The sequence below is a fragment of the Camarhynchus parvulus genome, chromosome 8 (assembly GCF_901933205.1).
Source record: "Camarhynchus parvulus chromosome 8, STF_HiC, whole genome shotgun sequence".
NCBI classification, from domain to species: Eukaryota; Metazoa; Chordata; class Aves; order Passeriformes; family Thraupidae; genus Camarhynchus; species Camarhynchus parvulus.
The window spans coordinates 30434286-30458065 of record NC_044578.1 but is presented as its reverse complement, the minus strand read 5'-3'; the positions used below and the strand labels follow the sequence as shown (position 1 = coordinate 30458065).

Below are 23780 nucleotides of genomic sequence, written 5' to 3'. Positions count from 1 at the left end.
TGCCTCCAAAGCCCTGCACGGCCTAGGGATGGCCCAGCCCACCCCCAGCCCTGCACCCAAGCTGATCCTCACCACTGAGCTCTCCATGGGCAGGTGAGGCAAGCCAGGGATGACGTGCCAGGCGTAAAACGTGGCGTGAGCTGCTGCTTCACGAGCTGGCAGGGACGAGGAGGAGGAGGAGGGGGAGAGTTTGGTGTTGAGCACAGCACAGTCTGTACCCTGGAAGAAGAGGCCTGCCTGTGATGGTGGGAGATGGAAGGGGATACTTTAGATTGGAGACCAGCTGGGGTAGCTGAGAGGATATTAAACTGCGAATGCTGGGAAACACAGCTGAGAGGAGAAACAGTGCGCAAGCCCAGACTCCTCTCATGGGGTCCAGGCTGAGCCAGTCAGTGTTAATGAACTGGCAAAAGGGAAATTTCAACTGCAGCATTTCTAGGAGCCTCCATGCCCAGTCCAGGGAGAATGGTCCTTATTTTAAAGCCATTTAGGCTGGCTGTTGTGACGGCAGTGCCAGAAATACCTGATTACAGCTTGCTCACACGGAAGTTGGGGAATGCAGAAGGTGACCTGATGGCGACAACACCAGCATCTGAGTGTCATTAGAGCCATGCAGCAAATGTGCTTGCAATCCACAGAGAAGTGTGACATTCCTAAATCTGGTATACAACATTTTGCAGACAAAGTGCACAATTTTTGTGTTCTGCACAGAAGTTCCTTTCCCTAGCAAGCGGCCTTTGTGACCTGCCTGAGCCAGAGCTCTAACCTTGCCAGAGAGAGGCGCAAGGTTAGAGTTTGCAAACATCTTGATTGTGTCAGCCAGATGAGCTCTTGAATTGTTTGAATGTCAGTAACATTGCACAAGTTTGATAGTCAAATGAAATTAAATATATATTTAGTAAATAATTAGTTAAGATTTTTCTGCTGGCCATATTCTGCCCTTCAACTTCTCCTCAGACAGAAGACACCACAGAGCTTAGGCACCAACTCTACCAGTGCTCAGTTGCTTCCTACAGATCCACCCAAGGGCTGTCAACTCACCAACACTAAAAGGACGGGGGCATTCACTCAGGTAAAGTTTTACACTGCCCTGAGCTGGAGCTGAGTTTTAGTCCAAACCGTGCAGGACTCGCAGGCTCATTGCCTTAGGTTTGGCAGCAGGACAGTCCTGTTCCTACAAAAGCATTTTACAGTTAATTAGAGCATTGCCTTTCAGCACAATTAATGATCTCAGAGGATGCAGTATGCCAAGGCAGGTAAACTCTTTGGGGATTTGGACTCGATGCTGCTGGCTGTAGACTCTAGAGACACAGAAGGGAAAGGCTCATCTTGCAACTTCTGCAGATCATGAGCAAAGCACTGAAAGGTTTCTGGGAGAGGGGATGCAGCAGTAGATAGTGTGGGCAGGCAGCCTGCTGCTAATCAGAAGCTCCTTTATTTCACAGTGGGAGCAGGAGTTAAAATGCAGCAGCCCATATGCAGCTCCGTCTGCCCAAAGCCCTCCCCACTTTGATAAGGATGGTACAGGCTCTGCTGAGCTGCAACTCAATAAATATCAGCCAATTCTCTCTCTCCCTAGAGGGGCAGGGAGAGAGATGCCTTCTGCACCATCCAAGGGCTGAGGACAAGTAGCTGAAGTTGTCCTGTTCTTGGAACTACAGCAGAGCCAGGGCAGTGCAGGCACCACCACAGCTGTTTCATGGGTTCATTCTTTAGCATGAAGTACCCTCAGAACTTCTTCAAAGACTTTCTGGGCAGGCACAGTTAAGCCTTTTATTTTAATTAACCATCTTTCCTTGGTGAGTCCCAGAGTCCCCGGGTCTGACTTTTGATTTTGCAAATGCAAATGGAGAAGGTGCTGCAGTGATACCCATATCTAAGACAGACGCGCTGCCAACCTAAATTCCTTTTTTCCATGCATGTATGTGAGCTGTCCTCAAATTTATGTGCTGAGACATGCACATTTTATATTCCAATAGTGCCTTGCACCCTCCCCGGGCTTTTGTTGCAGCCTCACCAAAAATATACATTCACATGACTCTGGAATAAAACAGGAAAGTCTCGTCTGCCTGGGTAGTTCCCTGGTGAATTTACATTCTTCTTTCCTTAAGAGCTCTATTTTCTGCATTCATTTGGATTATGGTAACCTTTTCTGTTTAAAATTCTTGTCCCTTTCTTGATCCAGGTTACTTTAAATAGAAGAGGAAAGGAAATTAACAGAGGAACCAGCAAAGCTCGCCTCACGTCTCAGAATTGATTCTCTGACCTTTTTTACTATTTGTGTCCCCCCACGAAAATCTGCTTTGCATCTGCACCATCCCAACCTCCTGCAATAGAGGAGGTCCCCGAAGCTTTTTGAGCCCTTTTCAGAGATTCCACCTCTGCAGCCAGACATCGAGCTTCGTTTCTGGTAAGGTTTTCAATCTCTCTCGCCCCTTTGTCTGGGTTTTATACGTCACCCTCTTCCTCTTGGGTGGGCAAAAAGGGGACGGGTGCTGTTGCTGTGCTGACTCCTGACTGGGTCACCCAGCGCTGCTGGGCTGTCGGGCTGGGCTATAAAACCGAGCCAAGGCAGCGCAGCTGCCGCGCACACCGGACTGAGCCCGCAGCCGGCGCAGGACCGTGCGCAGCCTCTGCCGCCTCCTGCCTTGTTGTTTTTCCTGGAATACTGATCCGACCTCGGGAGCAAGATGTGCAAGGGACTCGCTGCACTGCCAGCCACTTGCTTAAAAAGGTACTGTTTATTTCTGAGCATCTGGTAATGGTCTTGTTAGCCCGGAGACACGCTGATGCATTGCGCTTTGTGTCCGAGGCAGGAGGACGGATTTAGCTCTGAATATTTTGCAAGATTAGATACAAATGACTGCTTAGAGGCTTTTGTGGGTTTTTTCAGCTAGAAGCAGAATTGCAGAAAGGTTTTGTACGGAGCTGGGAGAACTCTAAAACCGTCCTTCCCATCATCCCCATGATCAAAACCAGCAGCTTTTAGCATTGCGATATTTTGATATTCCTGTCAGCTGCTTCTGCTGCAGTCTTTGCACCCCTTTTCTCCTTTGGCTCTTCTCTGCTAAATTGTCTTGATTCTTTTGAGGGAGAAGCAAGGCAGACAGGATAACAATTAAGGATTATCCCCTGAAATGCATTTCAAATGCAGCTATGCAGCGTGGCAGCACCAGAGACCCGTGTGCCAGCAGGCAGGGATGCGGCACCAGCTGGTGTGGGATCAGCCTGAGTTCCCTGGGCGATGGTGAGGGGCCAGGTTAGACTGTTCCCCAGTGCACAGCCCTGTGGGGCTGGTGTGGGGCTCATCACCCCCCTGCCGTGTGGTGCCAGTCAGGATGGGCTGAACTGTAGCCCTGCAGGAGCTGGCTGCGCCCCGGTGTGTGGGATCAGCAGAGCAGAGTCTGCACAGCCCCAGATGTGCCCTCGGCAGCATGGCCTGCCCCATAGCCCAGCACGAGGGGGCTCTGGGCTGGCACGAGCCCTGCTGGAGGGGTGTTACTCCCTTTCAGGTGCTCTGGATTTTGGAGATGCCCAGGAGGGAGGCACAATGCTCCCTTCTCATCCAGCCCATCCACACTCGTGCAGGTCTCTGCTGGTGCAGTGCTGCCTTTCTGCCCACCCGTGCCTGCAGCAGCACTCCTGAGGCTGCTTCCCAGCAGATGTGCAGTGGCTTGGGAAAATGCAAGCAGAGACTCAGCTGGCTCCCATCCGGGCATGGGAGCTAAAGATGATAGCTTTATCCCATCATCTGAGGATAAAGCTTCCTGCTCATGGTTGGGTTTAAAAACAGGTGCTGAAAATGTGAGGAAAAAGTGCTGACACTCAATTTGCAGGACCATTTGGTGAGGATAAAAAAATGTTGAAAAATGCAAGGAAAAATAGTTCACATCTTTTAAACACCTCTGTTCAGGATTCCCAGCAAAATCCCTCTCTTCCAGAAAGCTGTGGGACTGGCTGCAAGCAGCAGTGTCTTGCTTCCTCCTGCTGCCACCCTCCTGCAAGCCTGAGCAGTCTCCTTCTCCTGGGCAAGGAGCATGACATCACCAGGCAGCCCAAGCCTGGCAGTCCAGAGTCCCCATGGGTGCCTGGGCAGAGCCTGGGTGTTGGTGTTGGCCACAGGCACCCTGCTCTAAAGCAGCTGTGAGCTCCCTTTGCTCTCCCCGAGTGCTGGAGCTGCTAAGGGAACATTTCTGAGGCAAGCAGCGAGATCAGGTATGGCCAGGACCCCTGACAGGGCGCTGGAGCAGAGAGCAGTGCTGGGGGCTGAGCAGCCACCGGAGCTCAGCCCTGTGGCACAGCCTCTTGCTCTTTTCCAGGCTCACATCTGAGGAGAAGGAGAAGAATTTCCCGCTTTACACTATGGCTGCACCTTGGAGCAGGCCAGGGCTTGTGCCCCTGAGCAAGCAGGCATGGTTTACCCACCCCCCATTCTTAAACTGGAAGGGAACCCAGAGAGGTGCCAAGGCCAGTATCAGCTGCATACCTAGAAGCTGCTGTGAAGAACGGATTGTCCTGAGCTGGAAGGTGGAACAGAATTAAGGATGAATCTTCAGAGGAGCTTGCTGTGCAGCAAGGGAGCAGCTTGCAGCCAGTGCGGGCTGGTTGTGGTGGAGCTCTTGGCTCATCGCCTGGCTTCACCCCACAGTCTTGCTCCAAGCCATTGACTCTCTCCCTTCCCTCTGTGTCATGGGCTTGGTGGGATGGCCTGGCACGGCCCTGCTGTTCCTGTGCCAGCTGATGAGGTGGGGAAATGGCAGGGGCTGCAGGAAGGGATTAGTAAGGGTGTAAGAACCACACATTGGCAGCTGGGCAAATCAGCTCAAGGAGAGGTGACACACACAGCATGGTGATGCTTTTGTATCACAATATTTTTACTGTAAACAGTAGGAAAACAGCAGCTTCTTCCCCTTTGCCTCCTGCTTCCAGTCTGATGACCTTCTCAGAAAGATGCTGTTGAACATGAAAAATGACTTCTTTGGCATTGTGTTTGTCTAGAATGAAAAATGTGCATTATGCAATGAGGGGAAAATCAGCACTGGAGTCCCTGTCAGTGACCTGCATTTGTGTCACTGAGTAATGCTGGAGGAGGCTGCAGAGGGAGTGCAAAGCATTGTCTTCATCTCCTCCTTGATTTTTTTTTCTTTCAGTGCCAAAGACATGAAGCACCGTCTGGGCTTCTTGCTGCAGAAGTCAGATTCCTGTGACTACAGCTCTTCCCAGGGCAGGAAGGAGAAGTTATCTTCAAGCCAGAGGTAAGAGCAGGTGCTGTCACCTAGTTAATCCCAGGCTGGCTGCAGCATGTTGTTTATTCCTTCACCAAGCTGGACTCCATTAGTGTTTCTGGTGCTGCTTCCCAGTTCTTCCTGAACACCTGTGTTTGGATCTAGTGTGGCAATAGCCCTCAGGTGTTGATAGTCCTGTCAGCTGACCATCAACACCTGAGGACTTCAATTTCCATGAAGAATGCTGAACTAGAGGTCCCTTCTGGCACCACTTCTGTGATTCAATATGAATGAGCACAGGGGAGGGTGTGTACAGTGTCCTGCACAGGGGAATGACTCCATTCCAGACCCAGTGCAACTGGACACATTGCAGAATCAGCATCCCATGCCTCCTTGGGCTGGATTTGTGCAGCGGTCCACACAGCTGCGCAGAGGTGTTGGCACACAAACCAGCCAGCAGCCTGCCAGGGTGTCACTGCTCTCCCCAGTCTGCAAGGACACAGTGCTCTCTCCAAAGAGGCCTCCAAAAGCTAAGGTTTGCTACTGGAACAGATGAGCCCTAGGGTGTTCTAATATGGTAGAGGGAATGAATGTAGGATGTGTTTCCCGTGTGTTTCCAGTTCCCACATTCCTCTTTTCCGCATAGCTACTGTTCCCCTGACAGGTTAAAGGAACCAGTCCTTTGGAGTTCACTGATATGACTTCTAAGAGTGATTCCAGATCTGTGCTCCAGCAAGAGATGCAGCCAGGCACAAAATAAATATGAACTCCACACCAATTTTTTTCCAGGAAAATTCATTTCTAGCCCATGGCTGGTGATGAGGATTGCAAACCAAAATTTCTGTAGGTTAGATCTGGGATCCCTGGGGGTATCTGTAAAACAAGCTGATATTTCATTCTCAGTCTCTTTGTTGTAAGAGTGTATGCTCTTACAACAATCAGGGAAAAAGATTTTTCTAGTGGTGTTGAGAAACAAACCAAATTTGTCCTTTCTGTACTCTCTTTAACTCAGCCCTGTGTTTCTCCCTTTGTCTCTTCTCAGGCTTAGCCAAGAGGAAGTAAGAAAATGGGCAGAGTCTTTGGAAAATTTGATCCATCATGACAGTAAGTGAAGAGGGCTTTTATGCTGCCTGCAGAGCATGTGTGCTCTGAACAGTCCTGGGAGGGGACACAGGACATTATCTGATTGTCTCTTAGGGGCACACAGGAGCTCCTTTGGCCATGCAGACCTCTGGGAAGGGAGGGGAAGGGCTCTCTTTCTCAGATCCAAGGCAAGGGTCAATCCCAATGCATCATGAGTGTGGTTTTGGCCTACTGCTGAGCTGTCTGTTTTGTGAAAGCAACTGGTTTAGCCCTTGTGCAAGAGGAGGGCAAGATTGGGACACACAGTTAGTGGTGGGTTAAACAAGAACCAAAAGGTGGAGATATTATTTGCAGCTGAACCCATGGGAGACTTTGCCTTCCCATCAGCTGTGGGCTACACTCATGTCCTTGAGGTTTCCTTCACATTGTTCCCATGGTCTGAGACTCTGTGGAGCATGCTGGCTGTCTCCTCAAGGCCTCCTGGGAACACACGAGTTGCTTGTGTTCCCCTGGCAGGGACACTGAAGGTCACAGTGGGGGAACAGGCAGCTGGGTCCCCATGGGACCTGTCTCCATTCCAGCCTCCCCACTGCCAGCCCCAGGGCAGCTCCTCATTCAGCTCTGGGAAGGAGAACCCACAATCACTGTTTGCTGGGATTCAGGGGTGCGAATGTTCAGGGACCAACACTCTTGCCTGACCTGGTTTTCCTCTGGACAATCCATAGGAGGACTGGCTGCTTTCCGTGCTTTTCTCAAATCTGAGTACAGCGAGGAAAACATCGAGTTCTGGGTCAGTTGTGAGGAGTACAAAAAAACCAAGTCACCAGCCAAGCTCAGCCCCAAGGCCAGGAAGATCTATGATGAGTTCATCTCAGTGCAGGCCACAAAAGAGGTACGTGCACTGAACATTCCTTGGGCAAAGGCACCACCCTAAATTCTGAACCAGCAGCACAGCCAAGCAGAAGTCAATAGTTTTACAAGAGATGAAGGCTTCTGCTTCTCTGCTAGTTAGCAAGGACATGGTGGATCTTTTATTGATTTTATATTAAATTTGCCTAGAGAGAAAATGTGTTTAGTTACAACCATATGGCCATTCCATGCACACACTGAAATGGGAGAAGCCCAAGAGAACCATGATTGCCAATGTTTCAGCTGCTCCCATGCAGTTTGAGTTTCCTGGCTAGCTGCATCCCAGAGGGATGTATGTGTCAGTCTCCCCTGACAGCTCATCTGGTAGCAGAGATGCACTGGTGCCCAGCTGCACAGATTCTGCAGAGGCTGCAGGTGTCAAACAGCCATTTTGGACAACTGCTCAGCAAGCACACATGGTAGAGAGACACTTGGATTTTCCCTTTCCTATGCCCCATCTGGGACAGGTTCTACTTACACTGTCCCTTTGGCCCTTTGACAGGTGAACTTGGATTCATGCACACGGGAGAAGACGAGCCACAACATGCTGGAGCCTACACTGTCCTGCTTTGATGAGGCTCAGAGAAAAATCTTCACCCTCATGGAGAAGGATTCTTACCGTCGCTTCCTCAAGTCCCCTTACTACCTGGACTTGGTCAGCCCACCTGCTGCTGGCTGTGGGCCTGAAAACTGCAAAAGAAACCACACTCACAGCTTAGACTGCAACTCCAACATCATCTCTCAGTGTGCCTGAACCTGCAGCAAGGCAGGGGAGGGCCGGGCTCTTGCAGAATATGTGGCAGCAAAAGCACTCATTGGCATGAAGCAACAGAGCTGTCTCCAGTAGCTGTCTAATGTTCCAGTTGTATCCCATGTCATGCAGCAGCCAGCATTTGTAACCCAATCCAGGCTCAATGTGTGTAGCAAACCCTCCTCTGATGGGTCGGTGTAGGAGCGCTGGGGTCTGGCAGGAGCTGGGGCAGTGGCTGTGTGTGCTGAGCCCTGTGAGCCCAGCAGGGTGCTGGGCAGCCCCAGTGAGCCCTGGCTCTGCCCACGGAGGGACCAGACTGGCGAGGTCACTGTGTGACACACAGCGAGGTGCAGGGCAGAGGGGAAGCCGAAGGACGTGCTGGGGACTGTGATCTCCCCTTTCTAATCTGCAGAGGTTTAGGTGAAAAGGGCTGGCTCTGGTTCTTAGCTGTTCATAACTCCCAAATGTCCAGGCTGTCAGGGGTGTTTGCTGAGAGCTCAGGCTGTGCTGCATTGCAGTATCAGGCACAGGAAGAGCTCCTACTCTTTCTTGAAGGGAGACCAAAACTCTTTGGACAGACTCCCTCAATCATCACAGCCACAGTCGCAGGGAAGCTCAGCCTCCCTCGACCATCATGGGAAGCTCTTCCCTCTGGCTGCTGCTCCCTCTGTAGCACCCTGTTTATGCTGGCCAAGGATCTTCCCTAGGGCTGTGCAGAGCTGTCACTTTGGGGGAGGCTCATTATTTCCTGTATTATTAATTGCAACCTTCATGCTCCCAGGTTAAATAGTCCAGCAGAACAGAAACATGTTCCTTCTCTCCCAGACAGGTTTATATTCCTGACTCTGGGAGTGCCATTTCAGGTTTGCCTGTCCTGGCTTGTAAGAAGCAGTTTGTGAGGGAATAGGACCACCATATCTGAGGAAGAAAGGCCCTGCTTGGGAGTACTTGAAAATGTTGGAGTTTTTTAAGGTGTTATTTATGTATTTCAGTAGTAGCATGGCTCACTTTTCCTGAAGATGGTAGGAGGAATGTGTCTATCTCATCACTGCTCCAGGGCTTTGCCAGAAGGCAGCTGACTTTTAATTGCTGTGGTGAGATAGGGCCTTTGCTGCAGGCTTTGGCACTGACCTGCAGTGGGAAGCACAGGAGGCAGCTGCAGGATTGCTGCCGTGAGCTGCAGCACAGGTGTCTCACTGTCCCCCAGCCTTGGTCTCTCCTTGTTAGGTATTGCTGCTCTGGCTGCTGTGTACCCTGCGCTCTGCATCCCAGTCCAGCCAGCAGCTCTCACACCGGGGTTTTGGCATGGCAGGAGGGGGCTGTGGCTCTCCAGGCCCATAGAGAAACTTCTTTTTTTAACATGTGCTTTATTTTGTATTTATTCAATGTACCAACACCTATCACCCTGCATGCTCAGCTAAGAGATGGAGAGGCTTGCTAAAGCATTGAACATAGCCAAGCATGTGGCTATGTTTTTTTTTCCCCTGGTACCTCTTGGTAACTATTGCAAAAACTGTATCAATATTTAAATAATGATGAATGCAATCTAAATAAAATGTTTGTGTTAGTCCCTTCTAAAATGCTATGATGTGAACAAAAGAAAATGCATGGAGATCCAATTCATTGGACAAGGTCGCTCTTAAAAGTTTTGTTACAAGTGGCTTCACTCAGAGATTGTTTTAAGTCACAGAAAGATGAAGCAGCAGATGAAGCAACAACAATTATATCCTTCAGACAGCTTCAGCACCAGGAGCCTGGGGGCTAAGGGGTTTTTATGGGTCTGTGCCTTGCCTGGCCATCAGCTCAGCATGGGGATTAGCCATCCTCACCAAGGCTCTGGGGTGAGTGGGAGCCCCCCCTTGACAGCTTTGGAGTGGGGAAGATCAAGGAGCCCTTCCCTGATGCAGATGCATTGCAACCCTGAGCAGACAGAACACATTTTGTCCCAAAGCTGAGCCTGTTCCTGGGCCATGCCCTGTGGGTGCAGAGAGCAGGCCTGACTCTTGCTCAGCCCCAGCCCCTGGGGCACCCCAGCTGCTGCTGCTGGAGCCTGAGCTGACCCTGGGAGCCAAAGCCTGAGGCAGCACAGGACCAGGGGTGCCTGTGCTGCACCGGCCTTGGGGTGTTTCTTCTGGATCAGCTCCCTGGGGTGATTCCCTTTCCAGTTCACGGAGAAACCACCGCAACATTGCAGCAGAAGCTCCCAGAGACTTTTGGTCTTGCCAGGGCTTTTGGGTGTAACTTTTGGGAGTGCTCTGTAGTGGGTAAGAAAGTGCTGCACCTTCAGAACAAAGAGACAAAATGAACAGTCTATTGAGACAGTAGCAGAAATACATGTTTATGTGTGGATTACTGAGTGGTACATGAATATGGGTGAACACAACTCCTCAGTGCACGCCAGCTCCTCACATCTTCCCCACATGACTATCCCATGGAGAACTCCAGACTGAAAACCTGCAGCTCGTGGGTGGGAGGAGTTGATGCGCCCTCCTGCCTTTGCTCCAGCCCTTGGCCAGAGCATGCAGCACCCTCCAGGGAGCGACCAAGGCCTGAGGGGAGCCTGGATGAGCTCTGGGACACTTTCAGCCACTGGGCTTTGGCAGTGCCCAAGTCTGGGGCTGGGCAGCCCTGGTGGTGCCCAGCCTCAGCACACAGGGCAAGGGCTGTGTGGTTCTCCCTGTGACTGACGAGATGCGAGGCTCCAGGTTGCTGAAGTCACCATAAAACACACATCGAACCATCCTCTGGTGTCCCTCTGGGGTATGCAGCTGCAGGGAGCCAGTTTCCACATGTGCCTGTGGCAGGGAGTGGGTGCCAGGGTGGCATGGAGGCAGTGCCTGGTGCCCCATGCCCCTGGCTGCAGCGTGGGGCTGCCTTGCCCCACGGCAGAGATAGGGGTCCCTGGAGGGGCACGAGACCTGCCTCCTGCACCAGCCCAGGTGCCAGGATGGCACACAGAGGCCACGGGCACAGGGTGATCCTGAAGGATGCACCTTTGTGTTCTCTCAGCTGGATGGCCAAGGTTCCCCTCAAGAGGGTCTAGAACAATGCAAAACCCACACACACTCCTCTCTGTAATGGACCCCAAGCACCACATCTTTTTGGTGTGGAAACTCTGCTTTTTGGCTCTCTGACTCTCAGGGGGTCAAGATACCCATGTTACAAGTATATATGTGTGTGTACGTGTATATATGAATACAGGAATACAGATGTACATGTTGTGTTTATATACTGCTATATATGCCAAATTTCACAAGAGCTAGAGTGATAAAATACATGAAGTATCTCCTACCTGAAATATGATGGTTGGCATCAGCCCAATAGCAAATACCTCTGGGCTGATGGAAAGCTGGGCCATGGGGCTGGTACAGGTGTTGTCACCTTTCTGGGCAAGCCTGCTGGGGTAATTAGCCAAATGGCCCTTCTACACAAACACAACTTCCCTAGAGCTCCAAAACGCTTCAGTGGCCACATTTTCTGGCCACCCAGTAGATCACGGGCAGCCCCCAAAGTAGACTTCCAACATTTTAACCGAAATTGAGCCAGGGAGGGGTTGCTAACAGAGCTGTGGCATTTCTCCTGAATCCAGCCTGTGCCTTTCTTTTCAGCACATACATACCCAGACACCTTCTCCCTGCCCCATGTGTCATTGCTGCAGCAGTGACGTCCCAGGATTTGATGGTGCATAGCAAGAGCCTCCAGCAGCTTCCCCACTTTATGGCAGTGGTGGTGGTGGCATTTAACTGTGAAACATGTGAGGGAATCTGGAAATAGCTGCCAAAGGATTAAGCAGAAATGAAAGATCCAGGTCTTCCTGCAGGGAAGTCTGTTCTGTTTTGCTTTTCTGAGTCATGCTGTAAATGAGGAGCTTGAACATGCTGAACCCACTTGAACTGACACCAGTTCATGGAGACTTTGGGAGAGTGCAGGGAGCATGTGCAGGCAGAGGTGGGGGGAGCACCCTGCAGCAGAGGGGCTGCCAAGCCCCCCGTCCCGCACCTAGCCCTGCTTCTGCCTCCCCCTTGTTGCCCACCTGAACGATGGACACTGCTGGAGGGTTCCTGTGCCCTTTTGATGGGGCCCTCCTGCTGCTCATGGGCTCCCTTGGGCTCTCTAGGTCACCCAAGCCACCCTCTGCATTCACCCCAGGGGAATGCCTGTAAGCATCGACCCTGCTGCTCCAGCACCGACTTTCCCAGGCCTTTTGCTCCAGAGCTTAAAAAAAGAGTCACATTTGGGACTGCCTCCATCCTTCCCCTGCCTCCCCACTCCTGCCTGGAAAACACAGCCCATTTCCTGCTGCTTGGGATGTATTTTTCTTCATTGCCATAGTGACAACGTGTAAATATTTGAGACTGGCGGGGTTTTGATCAGATTTTGAAACTCTTGAAGGGGCTGGCAGATCCATTGTTTATGTTACTGCATTTTGCATAGAGTCCCATGACTTGCAGTGAGGCAGAGCAGCCCCAAAAGCCCGTGGGCAGCAGGGCCACGGATGTTTTGCTGGCACCTGTCAGGCTGCTGGTTGAAGCAGCTCTTTGCAAGCCATGACCCTGTGGATGATGCATCAGGAAACTAACTCAGGGACGAACCATCTGGGCCCTGTGGAGCAGGGGTTTGTCACATTTCCCTCAAGGCTGAAATGAGACCCTGTGGGCTGCTTTTCATGTGTGCCCTTGCCCCATCCTCAGGTATGATTTATTCTCTTAGCAGAGGCCTGGCTTTGAATCATTAGAAAGTAGCTAGTCCTTTTTAGAGACAGCCTATGGAAACACATGGCCTGGGTAGATAGGAGGAGACAGCAGAGAGAGATGCAGGCTACACAAACTCAGCAGGGTCTACATTCTGTTCTAGAAGCCAGGGGATTCTTTTTCATGTTTCCAATGATGGGTTTGCGTTTGGTTTGGATTTTTTGAATTGAAACTAAACAGCTGGAATTTCAGATTTCTTTTTCCCCAGCATGTCTTCCCTTCCTCCTGTGTGATGCTGGGTTTGTGCAGGAGCATTGCTTTAGCACGCTTACCGCAGAGAGAAGCAACTGAAACAAGAGAGCCCCGTGGCAGCCCCCAGAGCTGCATCCCAGCACACCACGAGGGCTGTGCACTGGCATGTGGCGCAGGATGTGCCCTGGCAGCTCAGGGTGCTGTGCAAAGGTTGGAGTGAGCTGGAGTTCTGGGTTGCTAAGCAGTCCCAGTGTTTTGGACCAACGGGTCTCATTTTATCCTCTTGTTTTTGTACTTAGAGGGAAGCAAACAGGCTGACTCCGAGTGGAGCTGCTGGGGAAGAGGTGCCACAGGCTCGCTCTGCTCACCCCTGGTGCCAGCCAGGCATACCCTGCAGCACCTGCTTCTGCCGTACAGCGGTCCCTGCCCTCCTTGTCACAGTGCCATCCTTGCTGTACGTGTCAGGGTCACTGGTGTCCCTGTCGTGCCCCCGTCCCTGGCCAGCTGTCACTGTGCCTGTGTCACAGCCGACTGGCTGCTTTCGGAAGGAAGGTGATGCAAATCGGGCAGTGCATGTGTCTCACATCACCTTGGCCAGGGAGGGAAGCACCTGCAGAGTACCTGTGCAGTCTCAGCAGCAGCCGGGGAAGGTGGGAGAAGGGAGCGAGCCTGGGCCAAACCGGCAATATGGGCAACACTGTGAGAAAAATTGTCATATTCTAAGGAGCCCTAAGAAGGCAAAATCAGCACCTCAGAGCCTCCAGGTAATGCCAAGCTCCGCAGCACCAGGGATGTGTCAGCTGGCCACATGGCTCCTGGTCACTGCAGAGCTGGGGCTGCTCCCTCAGCCTGCTGGGTCCCAACTCCAGGGAGTTTCTGCAAATTGGTATTTTGTGGGAGAGGAAAGAGATAGTAAGAGAGGAAACACCAGGACATCAGACAGTCCAAAGCATGGGGGGAGGAGCTTAGCAACACCTCTGAGTGCTCTAGGTGGTATCGAGAAAGCAAAGCAGCTGCAGGAGAAGGGGCGGGTGTTTAGACAGAAGCAGCAGGGATGCCTTGCACAGCCCTGCTGCATTGCTACTTGATTAACTCATGATAAAACTCCGACCGCACAAATCTGGGCAGGGAGTCTTTTTCCATCAGGGCAAAGATCCTCTTCTGGGCCATGTCAAAGCTGGTTGGTGATGGCTCCACCAGGTTCTTCATGGTCACAGCCTTGGTGAAGTGGTCGATGTTCACCTGTCATGAGAGTGTCAGAGGGATGGGAGCCTGCCTTTGGAAGGCTGAGGGATGGTCTCCCCTCGCTGCTCTGTCCCACCAACAATCACGCAAAGGCTGAGGGGAGGGACTGAAGCAGATTCATTTCTCTGGTAGAACTATTGGTGGCAAAGCTGTCAGGATGAGCTCTGTCCTGCTGCAAAGCTAACTTGGGGAGGAAGATTACTGTACATTGTCATCCCTTATGACTGATGTCACGCCTCCATGGGGAGGGTGGGGACAGGCATGTGTTGGGGTGCCCATGGATGGAGACAGCCCAGCAGAGGCTGAGCATGCAAACAGGGGCTCCAGGGTTGTGAAGGATGGGAGTGCAGCACGTGGGGATGGGGCTGCCCCTTGACAAGGATACAGCCCTCTGACCCGTCAGCCACGGCATGAGGTGCTCTGCAGCCATCGCTGTCCTTTGGGATGGAGCCAACAGGGCTGCAGCCTCATCTATCCCAGCACCATCTCCTGCCCCATGGCCACTGACCTCTTTGGGTGCCTCAGTCTGGATGAACTCCTCATAGATCTTTTTGGCCTTCTCTGCCATCTTCACAGGGGACTTGGTTTTCTTGTAGTCCTCGCAGGCCACCCAGAACTCGGCGTTCTCCTCGCTGAACTCGGAGCGCAGGAAGCTGCGGAAGCTGGCGAGCCCATCTGGGGGCAAGGGGGAGGTGAGCCCTCGCTTCAGCACTGGCAGTGCCAGGGGGACAAAGCCCTCCCTGAGCGCCCCAGGGGACGTGGAACGAGGGGAGGTGACCAACTGCAGGGAGATGTGAACTTACAGGGGTTTTGCAGGAGCTTCTCCAAGGAATCACGCCACTGCAGAGCCTCCTCTGGAGAGGGCCTGACGAGAGTAAAGAAAGCCCAGATGGTCCATGGTTACCCCATAGCCCCGTCTGGGCTCCAGGTTTTTTAATAATTCCTTTAAAAACAGGGAGGGACGGAGTAACAAGTTGCAGAGACTTTCAGAGCGGAGGCAGTGGTCTGGGGATGGAATGGGGATGCTGCTGCATCACAGCCCAGGGAGGGTGACAGCCGAGTGCAGGGAGGGTGAGGGTGGGGAAGGCGAATTCCCCCGTGCTTGGGCAGAGCTGCGGCTGAGGGCAGAGCGAGTCCCTTCTGCAGCCACAGGGCTCCTCCTCGCCCACACACGGGAGGGCAGTCAGGAGCCCCTGCGGGCGGCTGGGAAGCATCCCTGTGTTTTACTGCTGGGCTGGGGCAAAATGCTCCCCGCTGGCCGCAGGGGCCTGGTCACTGAGCCCCGAGCTGCTGGGGCCGGCTCAGAGCCCTCGGCTCCCGCAGCCCACCCCGTTCCCACGCCCTGCTGCTGGGGCCGGGTCACTGGCGCCCTTCCCACTGGAAACCTCCAGCGCTTTCCATCTGCACAGTTTTTCCTCTTTTTTTTTTTCTTTAATATATTTTTCAATGTGATATTTGCAGTAAGACTGAATGGGTTTGGGGGGGTTTTGTTGTTGGTTTGGGTTTTTTGTTGTTGTTGTTTTTGTTGTTTGTGGCTTTTTGTTGTTTTATTTAAGCCCCGAGGAGTTTCACCAAACTGCCCTGGGCTCCCAGCTCCTTCCCTGCACCCCTGCCAGCATTGGCTGGAGGGCAAGGGAAGCCCCCCTGCTCGGCACTGAGTGCTGGGCTGGCTGTGGACCTTCACTCCTTGAAGGCAGTGCTGCACTCTCTTGTGTTGCTGCTGCAGGGGCCACACATGGGGGTTGAATCCCCTCGGCTGAGCAGAGCATCCCTGGGAGCAGGGAGGGAGAGTGGGCAGGACAGCATGTCCTGAACCTGGGCGCCCAGGAGCATCAGTGGTGGGTCTGGGGGAAGTACAGGGGCTGGTGCCCAGCCATGTCACACTGCCCAGGTGGCTCCAGCAGGGAGAGGAGAGTGGCAGGAATGCCAGGCTTGCTCAGGGTGGGTACCAGCCCTTACTCGTCACCAAACCATCACCATGACAGCGGTTCTTATCCATCACGCTCTGGACCTTGAACTGTGTTTGCACTTCTGTCAAGGATCAAAGCTATCCCTCCCCATGTCCCTGTCAGATGACTTCTCACCCCAGTGAGGAGGAGAATCACTGCAGCAACCTAACACAAACCAGATTTCCTGGAAACCACTAAATCCACTTTCCCATTATCTGAATGTCCCTGGGATGATATTAACTGCGAGTGAGATGCTGACAGGTGAGTGATGCCAGGGCTGCACAGTGATGCAGTGTAGGAGAAAACAGCTCCTCCAGAGAGCGGGGAGTGGGGAGTGGAGATGTTCTCTGGCTTTCTGCAGGGATGGCTAATGGAGACGAACATGTCTCTGTCACAGAGGCATCTGGGGCATGGCAGTGATGGAGTGAGAACCACAAAATCCACCAGGCTCTGCCAGCCCTCCTTGGCACAGGCAGCTCTCGCTGGGCAGTGCTGTGTCAGGCGGGCACCGTGCTGGCAAACATCCCCTGTGTATTACCCACTGCACCCTGGATTTGCAGGCAAAATAATTAATGTTTCATGTGCTTTAAATAATGTTGATAAGCCAGTATTATACACCAGCTTGGTGCTGGGGAGCAACGGTCAAGCCAAAGGCCATAGGGTGAGGAGGTCCCATCACCATGAAGCTGCCCTGAGCCAGCCATGCCATGAGGCTGTGCTCCCACCTCAGGGACACACTGCCACCCCAAAGCCAGATGGCTGCAATGGCTGGCACCTCTGGGTTGAGGCAGGTGACTCAGAGAACTCCAAGTGCCATATACCTCTGGGAAAACTTTTATCAAATAACATGAAATCTCACCAAAAGTAAATTGAGTTTCCATGGGAAATCTAGTTTCCATGGAGCTGTATTACCTGACACGTCTCATGCTGCCCTGACACAACTTCCTGAGGCTGCATCTAGCAGGCAGGTCACGAGGAGCGTGCCACAAGCTGCCTGCCATGTAGAGGCTGCTGTGCCAGTCCACAGCAGGGCTCAGCTCCTGGGCATCCCAAAAGGGCTTGTATGCACCCCAGTGGCTGGGCACACACACTGCTGCAGCCCAGCCCAGTGCAGTACTCACTTCTGGGCCTTGGGTGGCTTCTCTGGCTTCTCGGGGTAGGGGATGATGAAGTCAATGGTTGAGTCAGGCTTCTGGAGCAGTGTGCCCAGCTTCGTCTTGATCTCCTTGGCCCTGCAGCAGGGGAGGGGCAGAGACAGGTCAGGCAGAGGAACAGGGCAGTGGGACACTCACAGTCCCTGCCCTGCACCCACTCTGTAATTAATTCCAGATAAACAAATGGACCTTAATGCTGTAAAGGCTGTGCCTGTCTGCGGCATTTCTAAGCAGGCACTGCGCATTAGCGGCAGCTCTTGATCTTGATCTCCTGCTCTGTCCCCATCTGTGGCCAGGATAATTGTATCAGCAGGGCTGTCAGGCTGCTCTGGGGCTGAATTAGGGGTGTGTGTGCAGCACTCAGTCTCTACAGAGATGAGCTTGGAGAGGGGCTGGTGAGGAGGCGAAGGAGCTGCCTTTGGAGAAGAGGCCGTGCTGGGGGGTACCTGCCCCATGGTGCCACCTCTCGCTGTGCCACCAGCACACACTGCTGACAGCGCTCTGAGCCCTTATATAGATACACAGCATGTCTGTCAGTAATATATAAACCTTATAGCTGCCATAGGAAGGGTCCTGTAAACAGGCACCTCCTGGGCGCTGCCTTCTCTGGGCAGAGAGGGAAAAAATATTTCAGGAGCTGAAGACTGCCAAAGGCTGACTGCCACTTCCCATTGCACCAAGGCCATGCTCCAGACCTGCATTTGGAGGGTGCAGAGAAAACAGGGGGTCCTGGGGCTTGGCAGTAGGCCCAGCTGTCTCCCAAAATGTTCCCTTTCATGCAGTACAAGTAGTAATTAGGTCCTGAGCATCTAAAACTGTTAAGGAGGCTCCCCCCACCCCACTGCAGTTCAGGGGTGGCAGCAAGAGCAGGCTGAGCTTTTGCAGGGAACACTCAGGTGTGCTGTGTGAGGCTGAAGAAATAAAGGAGTGAGAAGAGACACCCCTCACCACCCCCAGTCCCCATCTTTGCAGGGCAGGGCTTTTCCCTGGCACAGCAACATCTGGAGGCTTCCAGGTTATCTTGCTGGCACAGGAGGTGAAGGAGGGGGGACAGACTGCTCCTCACAGGCTGACTGGGCTGAGCTTTCAGCATGGCTGGCAAAGCTGGACTGCAGCTCCCTGCAGGGCTCCCTGCAATTTTCCTCTATGTTGTTTATTTTCACAAGCCCTCTGTGGATGATCGTTCCATTGCTATGTCTGCTATTTCATTTCAATTCCTTTGATTTTTTTTTTCCCTCCTTGTAAAACTCTCTCTCTGTGTTTTGGTTTCCACCCACCAGTCCCCACGGGTGACATTTGGAGACCTGGCACAGGGGGGGTCTGCTCTGCTCCCTGCCAGCTGTCCCCCATTTCTGCTGCAGAAACCTGCCTCTGAGCAGCCCCCCTTGCTGGAGGTGGGCAGCAGCACCAGGCAGAGAGAGCAGCCCAGCCTGGGGCAGCGCACACCCAGAGACACAGCTGCTGTCATGGACAGCGTCAGCAGCTACAGGGACACTTTCCATTGCCAGTGCTTCTGAGAAAACCTGAACCTTGGAGAGCTCAAGACCTCAGGAAAAGGGTGACAAGGTCACCATGCTCCCACACAGAGCGTCTGGGATGCTGCCCTTCATCCTGCTGTAAGTAAATAAGTCAAATGCAGACAAGTGCTCTGAGCCAGAGCTGGCTCTTGATGTCCTGAGGCCAGCTCTCCAGCAAGCCTCAGCTGCCCCTTGGCACCCTGCTGGCCAGTGCTGCTATACTGGGACCACCTGGCATGGCCCTGACCCATGGGGATGGCACAGATGTAGGGATGGGGAGCAGGTGAAGCGGGCAGCCCCCTTAACACCAAAGCAGTGCGTGGGTGCAGAGGGAGCCACAGGAAAGCTGAGGGGACAGGCTGGCCTCTCCCTTGACTCTCCTTTCCCAGGCATCTGCACCTGTGGCCACAGGCTCCTGCAGGAAGGGGACACATGGCTCAGGGAGCATCTCTCAGGAGGGGCTGAGCAGAAATGCTGGGTGCCACCTTGTCCCTCTCCCTGTGCTCGAGAGGGATGAGACAGGATGTTGCCACGACCAAGGCCCTGCCAGTGCCAGGTGCTGTGCAGCAGGGACAGTCCCTTCCAAGCAGCTGGACTATGTGTCCCATCGCGGGCGGTTCGTCCGGCAGGAGCAGGGCCGGGGCTGCCCACCTCGGAAGCAAGGACAGCGGATACCAGGAGTTCCTGAGCAGGCAGAGGGATAACACAAGCTGTGCTGGGAGCAGGGGCATCGAGAGTCAAACTTAGCCCATGATGGCCCAAGGAGCTGGGAAGACAGGAGCAGGACTCTGCTGCTGTTGGAGCAGCACCTGGGGAGCCCAGCCCTGGTGCGGATGAGGCCAACACCTACACGAGGTGTGGATGCAGCTGATGCTGGCTTCACACAACAAGTGCTCAGACCTGGCTCAAAACCTTGCTCTCTGATTCCCATCCCCTGACAGTGACTCATGGCCAAGAGTGGCAGGCTCAAGAGGCACTGAGGCCCCCAGCAGTCCCTTCCTGCTCCATCCCGTGGTGTTGCCAAGGGACCCCCAGCAGCTGCCCAATCCGCTGGAGCCCTGCAGGTGTGGGGACAGCAGCAGGAGCCTTCCCCCTGCACCAGAGCAATTCCCTGGCAGTGGGGCCTTCATGGCATCTGTAGAGACAGCAGAGACAAGGAAGGTTGTCAAAAGGAAGCAAGGAAGTACAGGAGTGAGCTGAAAGCCTGGAGGCTGAGGGGGGAAGGGCTATTTAAAGACACCATTCTGGCGTCCTCCAGCAGATGGATTACAAGCTATCAAGCAAGGCTTCAAGGAAGGCTAAACAGCAGGGGGAAAAGGCAGCTGTAAACAAAAAAAGGCATCTTTTAAAGAAAAAAACCCTGGCCAAGTGAGAAAAAGCAAGAGGACTGTAAATGGTGGAAGGTCAACTGTGAGAACATATGGGAGCAAGCCAAGAAAAAGTCTGAGAAATAGCTTCCAAGAAGCATTAATAGAAAATATGGGCTCTGTCAAACATATCAAGGACAAGAAGGGCTGCTGGGGAGGGCCAGGAGAGACTCCAGCTTTAAAAGCAAAACAAAAATAGAAGCTCAAAGGAGTTTAAAGCCATAGCTGAAAGCTAAAGGTGATGCTGTGCCTGAGGGCAGGGAGGTGCCAGGGGAAATGCCCCTTCACCTGCAAAAGCCTCCCGAGGGGATTTGAGGAGCCATAGAGCTGCAAGAGTGATGCTGTACGGGCATGTCAGTGGCAGCTGTGTCAGACCCGCGGTGGACACATGGACAAATATGGTCTATTGGAGAGGAGTCAAGGCTCTTCTGGTCATAGGAAGAAATTCCTTTCAACCTATCATCCCTCTCTGAAGAGGCCAGAAAACACAGAAAACAGCTGTGGGGGGAGCTGAGGGAGCAGCTCCTTGGGTCGGCCGGGCACCTTGGACGGGCAGCTGCAGGGGAAGGTCAGTCCAGGGATGGCAGTGTGGGACAGGGAGCACACACCTGTGGGGATGGGTTCAGCAGGCTCTGGGAAGGGGTCAGTGGCGAGCAGCAGATATCAGAGCTTGGGAACGAGCTGGGAGCTCTGCAGGAGGGTCTGTGACACAGCAGTGAAGCAGCTGGAAAGCCTCGTAGAGCAATACAACATGGTGCACAGGGGACAAATGCAGTCCTGACTCTGCGTGTCAAAGTGTGAATGCAACCTTCAAGAGTGAGGATCTGAGAGTACAGCAGATGAAAACATCAGCATAGCAGGACTGGGAGAAGATCTTTATTAAGAAAATTTACTGTTAAAAAGTGTCAGAAGAGTGGCAACAAGGGTGATAGCAGAGCAGAAACGTGGATCACCCACATGAAACTGGAAGAGTGCTCTTGGCTGCCCACGGCACAGGAGACTGCAGGGGAGCAGGCAAGGTCAGCATGCATTCAGGAGCACCACAGAAAGACAAGTTTCCAACAACAAAACCATCACAGGCTTGCGCTCCTGTTTGTGCCTGTGGTGCGAATTTGCCTTTTGGGCAAGCAGCATCAGCCCCCAGTGGCACAATTTCAGCTGGAACTTCTCCGGAGCTCCCCTCAGGGCTGTGAATTTCCCACTGTCAGTCTCATCCAAAAACCAGTGCTAAGGCATTTGCAGGTGTGGGAACCCTCACTGAGGGATTCACTTGAGTCTATTCCTAAGTTTCCCCCTTAGGTGAAGCATTGAGTGCCCTGCTGCTGCAGTGAGACCTCAGGTGCTTGCACCTCTGCTTCTCACTGGACCCCCTCCAAAGCCCGTGGGAGCAGAGGGAGAGACAGGTTCCAATCAGCATGGAAATGGCCAGAGGCTGGAGCCCCCCTGAGCTCCCAAGGGGTTGAGAGGAGCCTATGCCACCATCAGGGGCAGGTTTTGGGGCGAGAGCCAGGGTGGACAGGGATGAAGATGAGGATGGGTGCCACAAGGGGGGCAGAGCTGGTGCTCTGTACAGGGCTGAGCCTTGTGAGAGGGGCCAGGTCTGGCTATTCCATGTGTGAGTGCCACGCAGGCAATTAAAAGAGGATTGTGAGGCACTTTGGAGAGACAGGGCTGTTTCCACCTCAGAAAGGCAAAACCTCTGTCCTGATTTTTTCCTCCTCTCCTCCCCATGTTTTGTGGAAATTGGTAAGATCTGAGGATGAAGCGCTCCTGCCCAGAACGGTGGAGGGCTGGGTTTGGAGCAGCCCAAGCTCACCCAGCAGAATGACTCCCAGGGCAGAGTGGGGAGCTCGGGACCAAATCAGCACTCATCCCTCCAAGGAACCTCAGCCACTCGCAGCACCCACTGAGCCACCCCCAGCCAGCTTCCCCTCCCTGCCCGCTCAGAGCTGGATCATGCCAGTCCCCACGGGCGATGCCCATCACGGGATGTGCTGCAGGAAGGGCCCCTGTGCCCCCAGGCGCCCCGGCAGAGCCCTGCGGGGAGGCAGCCCCTGGCATCCCGCACATCCCGGCCGCTCTCACCTCTCCAGGCACGTGTGGGGCAGCGCTGCTAACCCTTTGCACATCTTGGCAGGCTGTAGTTCCCTCGGCCGTGAGAAGGGTGTGAGTGATGGCCAAAGCGGGCAGCAGAGGCTCCGTCTGCAGCCCGGCTGCCTCCCTCGTTCCTATATAGCGCCGCAGCTGGACCCCCGCCAGCCCCGTGTCCAATGCCGGCCGCCCTGCTGCAGCTGGCCCCAGCCCCGCCGGCTTCTGGGCTTTGTTTTCTTCTCTCTAAGCTCACACGGGGGGAAGGAAAATGCGGATTTGCTGGAGTGAGATCAGGTAATCGAATTGGAAGGGCCAAGCTGAGGTTTAGGGGACTTCAGGAAGCCCACAGCATTTCTTTTAATGGTTCATCAGGCTCCAGGTCAGTATTTAGAAGAGCCAGGTCGAAATGCTTCATTTTTCGAGTGAAAAATGGAACTTTCAGAAAAATAAAAATGCTTGTGAGAAGTCTTGCTGTTGATTTCAAGGCAGTGGCTAATGTCAAAATATCCACCACTTCAACAATGGTGGTGGCTATCCGTGGCTTTAGTTTCAGACCTCGGCTCCAGGGTGACTATGAAAATGTGCCTCTCTGTGCTCTGTTTAACACAGGGAGCTGGGGATAGGGACTTTGCTCCCAAGCTGGCTGTCCACACCCAGGGGCACTAACAACCACCATTTCCCTGGGTGAAACCCAGGGTTACATTTAAGCTCAGCTCTTGGTCCCCTTTCCCTTGTGCTGTGCCAGAGACGTGCCTGCCTGGCTCTGGCTTCTGGCTGGATTTTGGGCCTGTTGTGGGATTATGCTGCAACACACTGCCTGTGTTCAGGCATCTGAGTACAGTAAGTGAAAGCTGGAAGTCTGCTGGGAACTGTGCCTCCCTGGAGAGCTTAGGCTGGCTTTGTACTGGTTTGTAGTGGAAACTGAATGAAAAAAGTACAGCTAACAATTTCAGAGGATGAGATGCTCAGATAATAATGGCTTGGGCTGATTACAGCCCCTAAGATGCACTCGGGCAAGGGGTCAGAGCCAGGGTGTGGTGGGCTGCCCTTCCCTCTGCTGGTATGGAGGTGCCCACCAGCCTCCCTCATGTCTCACAGAGTGGGGAATGGAAGAGCAGCACCCACAAAGGATGGAGGTCCTTTACTCTTCCAGGCTGTTCTCATTCTGCCCTGTTCTCCGAGGACTCAGGAGGAGCTTGGAGGGGCCTCACCCCAATCAGGGGTAGCTCAGTGGCCCCATCTCGCCGCAGCTGGGGGGCAGCCCCGGCTCTCTGGAGGAACATAGCCTTGCAAACTGCACCTTTGCTGGGCTGTGCCAGTGCCCTTGGGGCCAGAGAGCTCATCAGGGTCACGCATTTGCTAGCAGGGATGTCACCGGGCTGTCACCAGGATGTCACTGAGTGCCAGCCCAGAGGCTGTTTTGAAGAGCCCCTGTGAAGCGTGGTGCTGTTTGCAGGAGGCTGTGCCGGCTGCTCAGGCAGCCCCCGGCTCGGAGGGAAGGCGGTGGCAGCGTGGGCCGGGCAAGAGGGGCTGGTGGCTCTCACAG

The 23780-nt window shown here is 53.5% G+C and overlaps 2 protein-coding genes across 4 annotated transcripts; one reads left to right on the top strand and one right to left on the bottom strand.

The window, feature by feature from the left end:
• The first annotated feature begins 2010 nt into the window (after positions 1-2010).
• RGS4 (regulator of G protein signaling 4) lies at positions 2011-9548 on the top strand. Of its 3 annotated transcripts, XM_030953628.1 has the most exons (6): positions 2011-2084; positions 2186-2410; positions 5151-5255; positions 6268-6329; positions 7034-7200; positions 7720-9548. In XM_030953628.1, exons 3-6 carry the CDS (start codon positions 5161-5163, stop codon positions 7969-7971), a joined length of 576 nt encoding a protein of 191 aa, XP_030809488.1. In that variant the 5' UTR covers positions 2011-2084; positions 2186-2410; positions 5151-5160; the 3' UTR covers positions 7972-9548. The 3 variants fall into 3 exon arrangements, with proteins under 3 accessions (XP_030809488.1, XP_030809487.1, XP_030809489.1); XM_030953627.1 differs by lacking the exons at positions 2011-2084; positions 2186-2410 and adding an exon at positions 2531-2734; XM_030953629.1 differs by lacking the exons at positions 2011-2084; positions 2186-2410; positions 7034-7200 and adding an exon at positions 2575-2734 and having other exon boundaries at positions 7720-7790.
• A 731-nt stretch (positions 9549-10279) lies between these two features.
• On the bottom strand, positions 10280-22361 carry RGS5 (regulator of G protein signaling 5). The gene is made up of 5 exons (XM_030953750.1): positions 22229-22361; positions 17227-17337; positions 14960-15021; positions 14665-14831; positions 10280-14153 (listed from the first exon to the last, which is right to left on the bottom strand). Exons 1-5 carry the CDS (start codon positions 22270-22272, stop codon positions 13992-13994), a joined length of 546 nt encoding a protein of 181 aa, XP_030809610.1. The 5' UTR covers positions 22273-22361; the 3' UTR covers positions 10280-13991.
• Between the last annotated feature and the right edge of the window lie 1419 nt (positions 22362-23780).

Coding starts and splice junctions, on each gene's coding strand:
- RGS5 (XM_030953750.1), bottom strand. CDS start 22,272: ATGTGCAAAGGGTTAGCAGCGCTGCCCCACACGTGCCTGGAGAG. Junction 17,338..22,228: donor CCCCACACGTGCCTGGAGAG/GTGAGAGCGGCC, acceptor CCCCTGCTGCAG/GGCCAAGGAGATCAAGACGA. Junction 14,832..14,959: donor GAAGCTCCTGCAAAACCCCT/GTAAGTTCACAT, acceptor CCTTGCCCCCAG/ATGGGCTCGCCAGCTTCCGC.
- RGS4 (XM_030953627.1), top strand. CDS start 2,691: ATGTGCAAGGGACTCGCTGCACTGCCAGCCACTTGCTTAAAAAG. Junction 2,735..5,150: donor CCAGCCACTTGCTTAAAAAG/GTACTGTTTATT, acceptor TTTTTCTTTCAG/TGCCAAAGACATGAAGCACC. Junction 7,201..7,719: donor CAGTGCAGGCCACAAAAGAG/GTACGTGCACTG, acceptor GCCCTTTGACAG/GTGAACTTGGATTCATGCAC.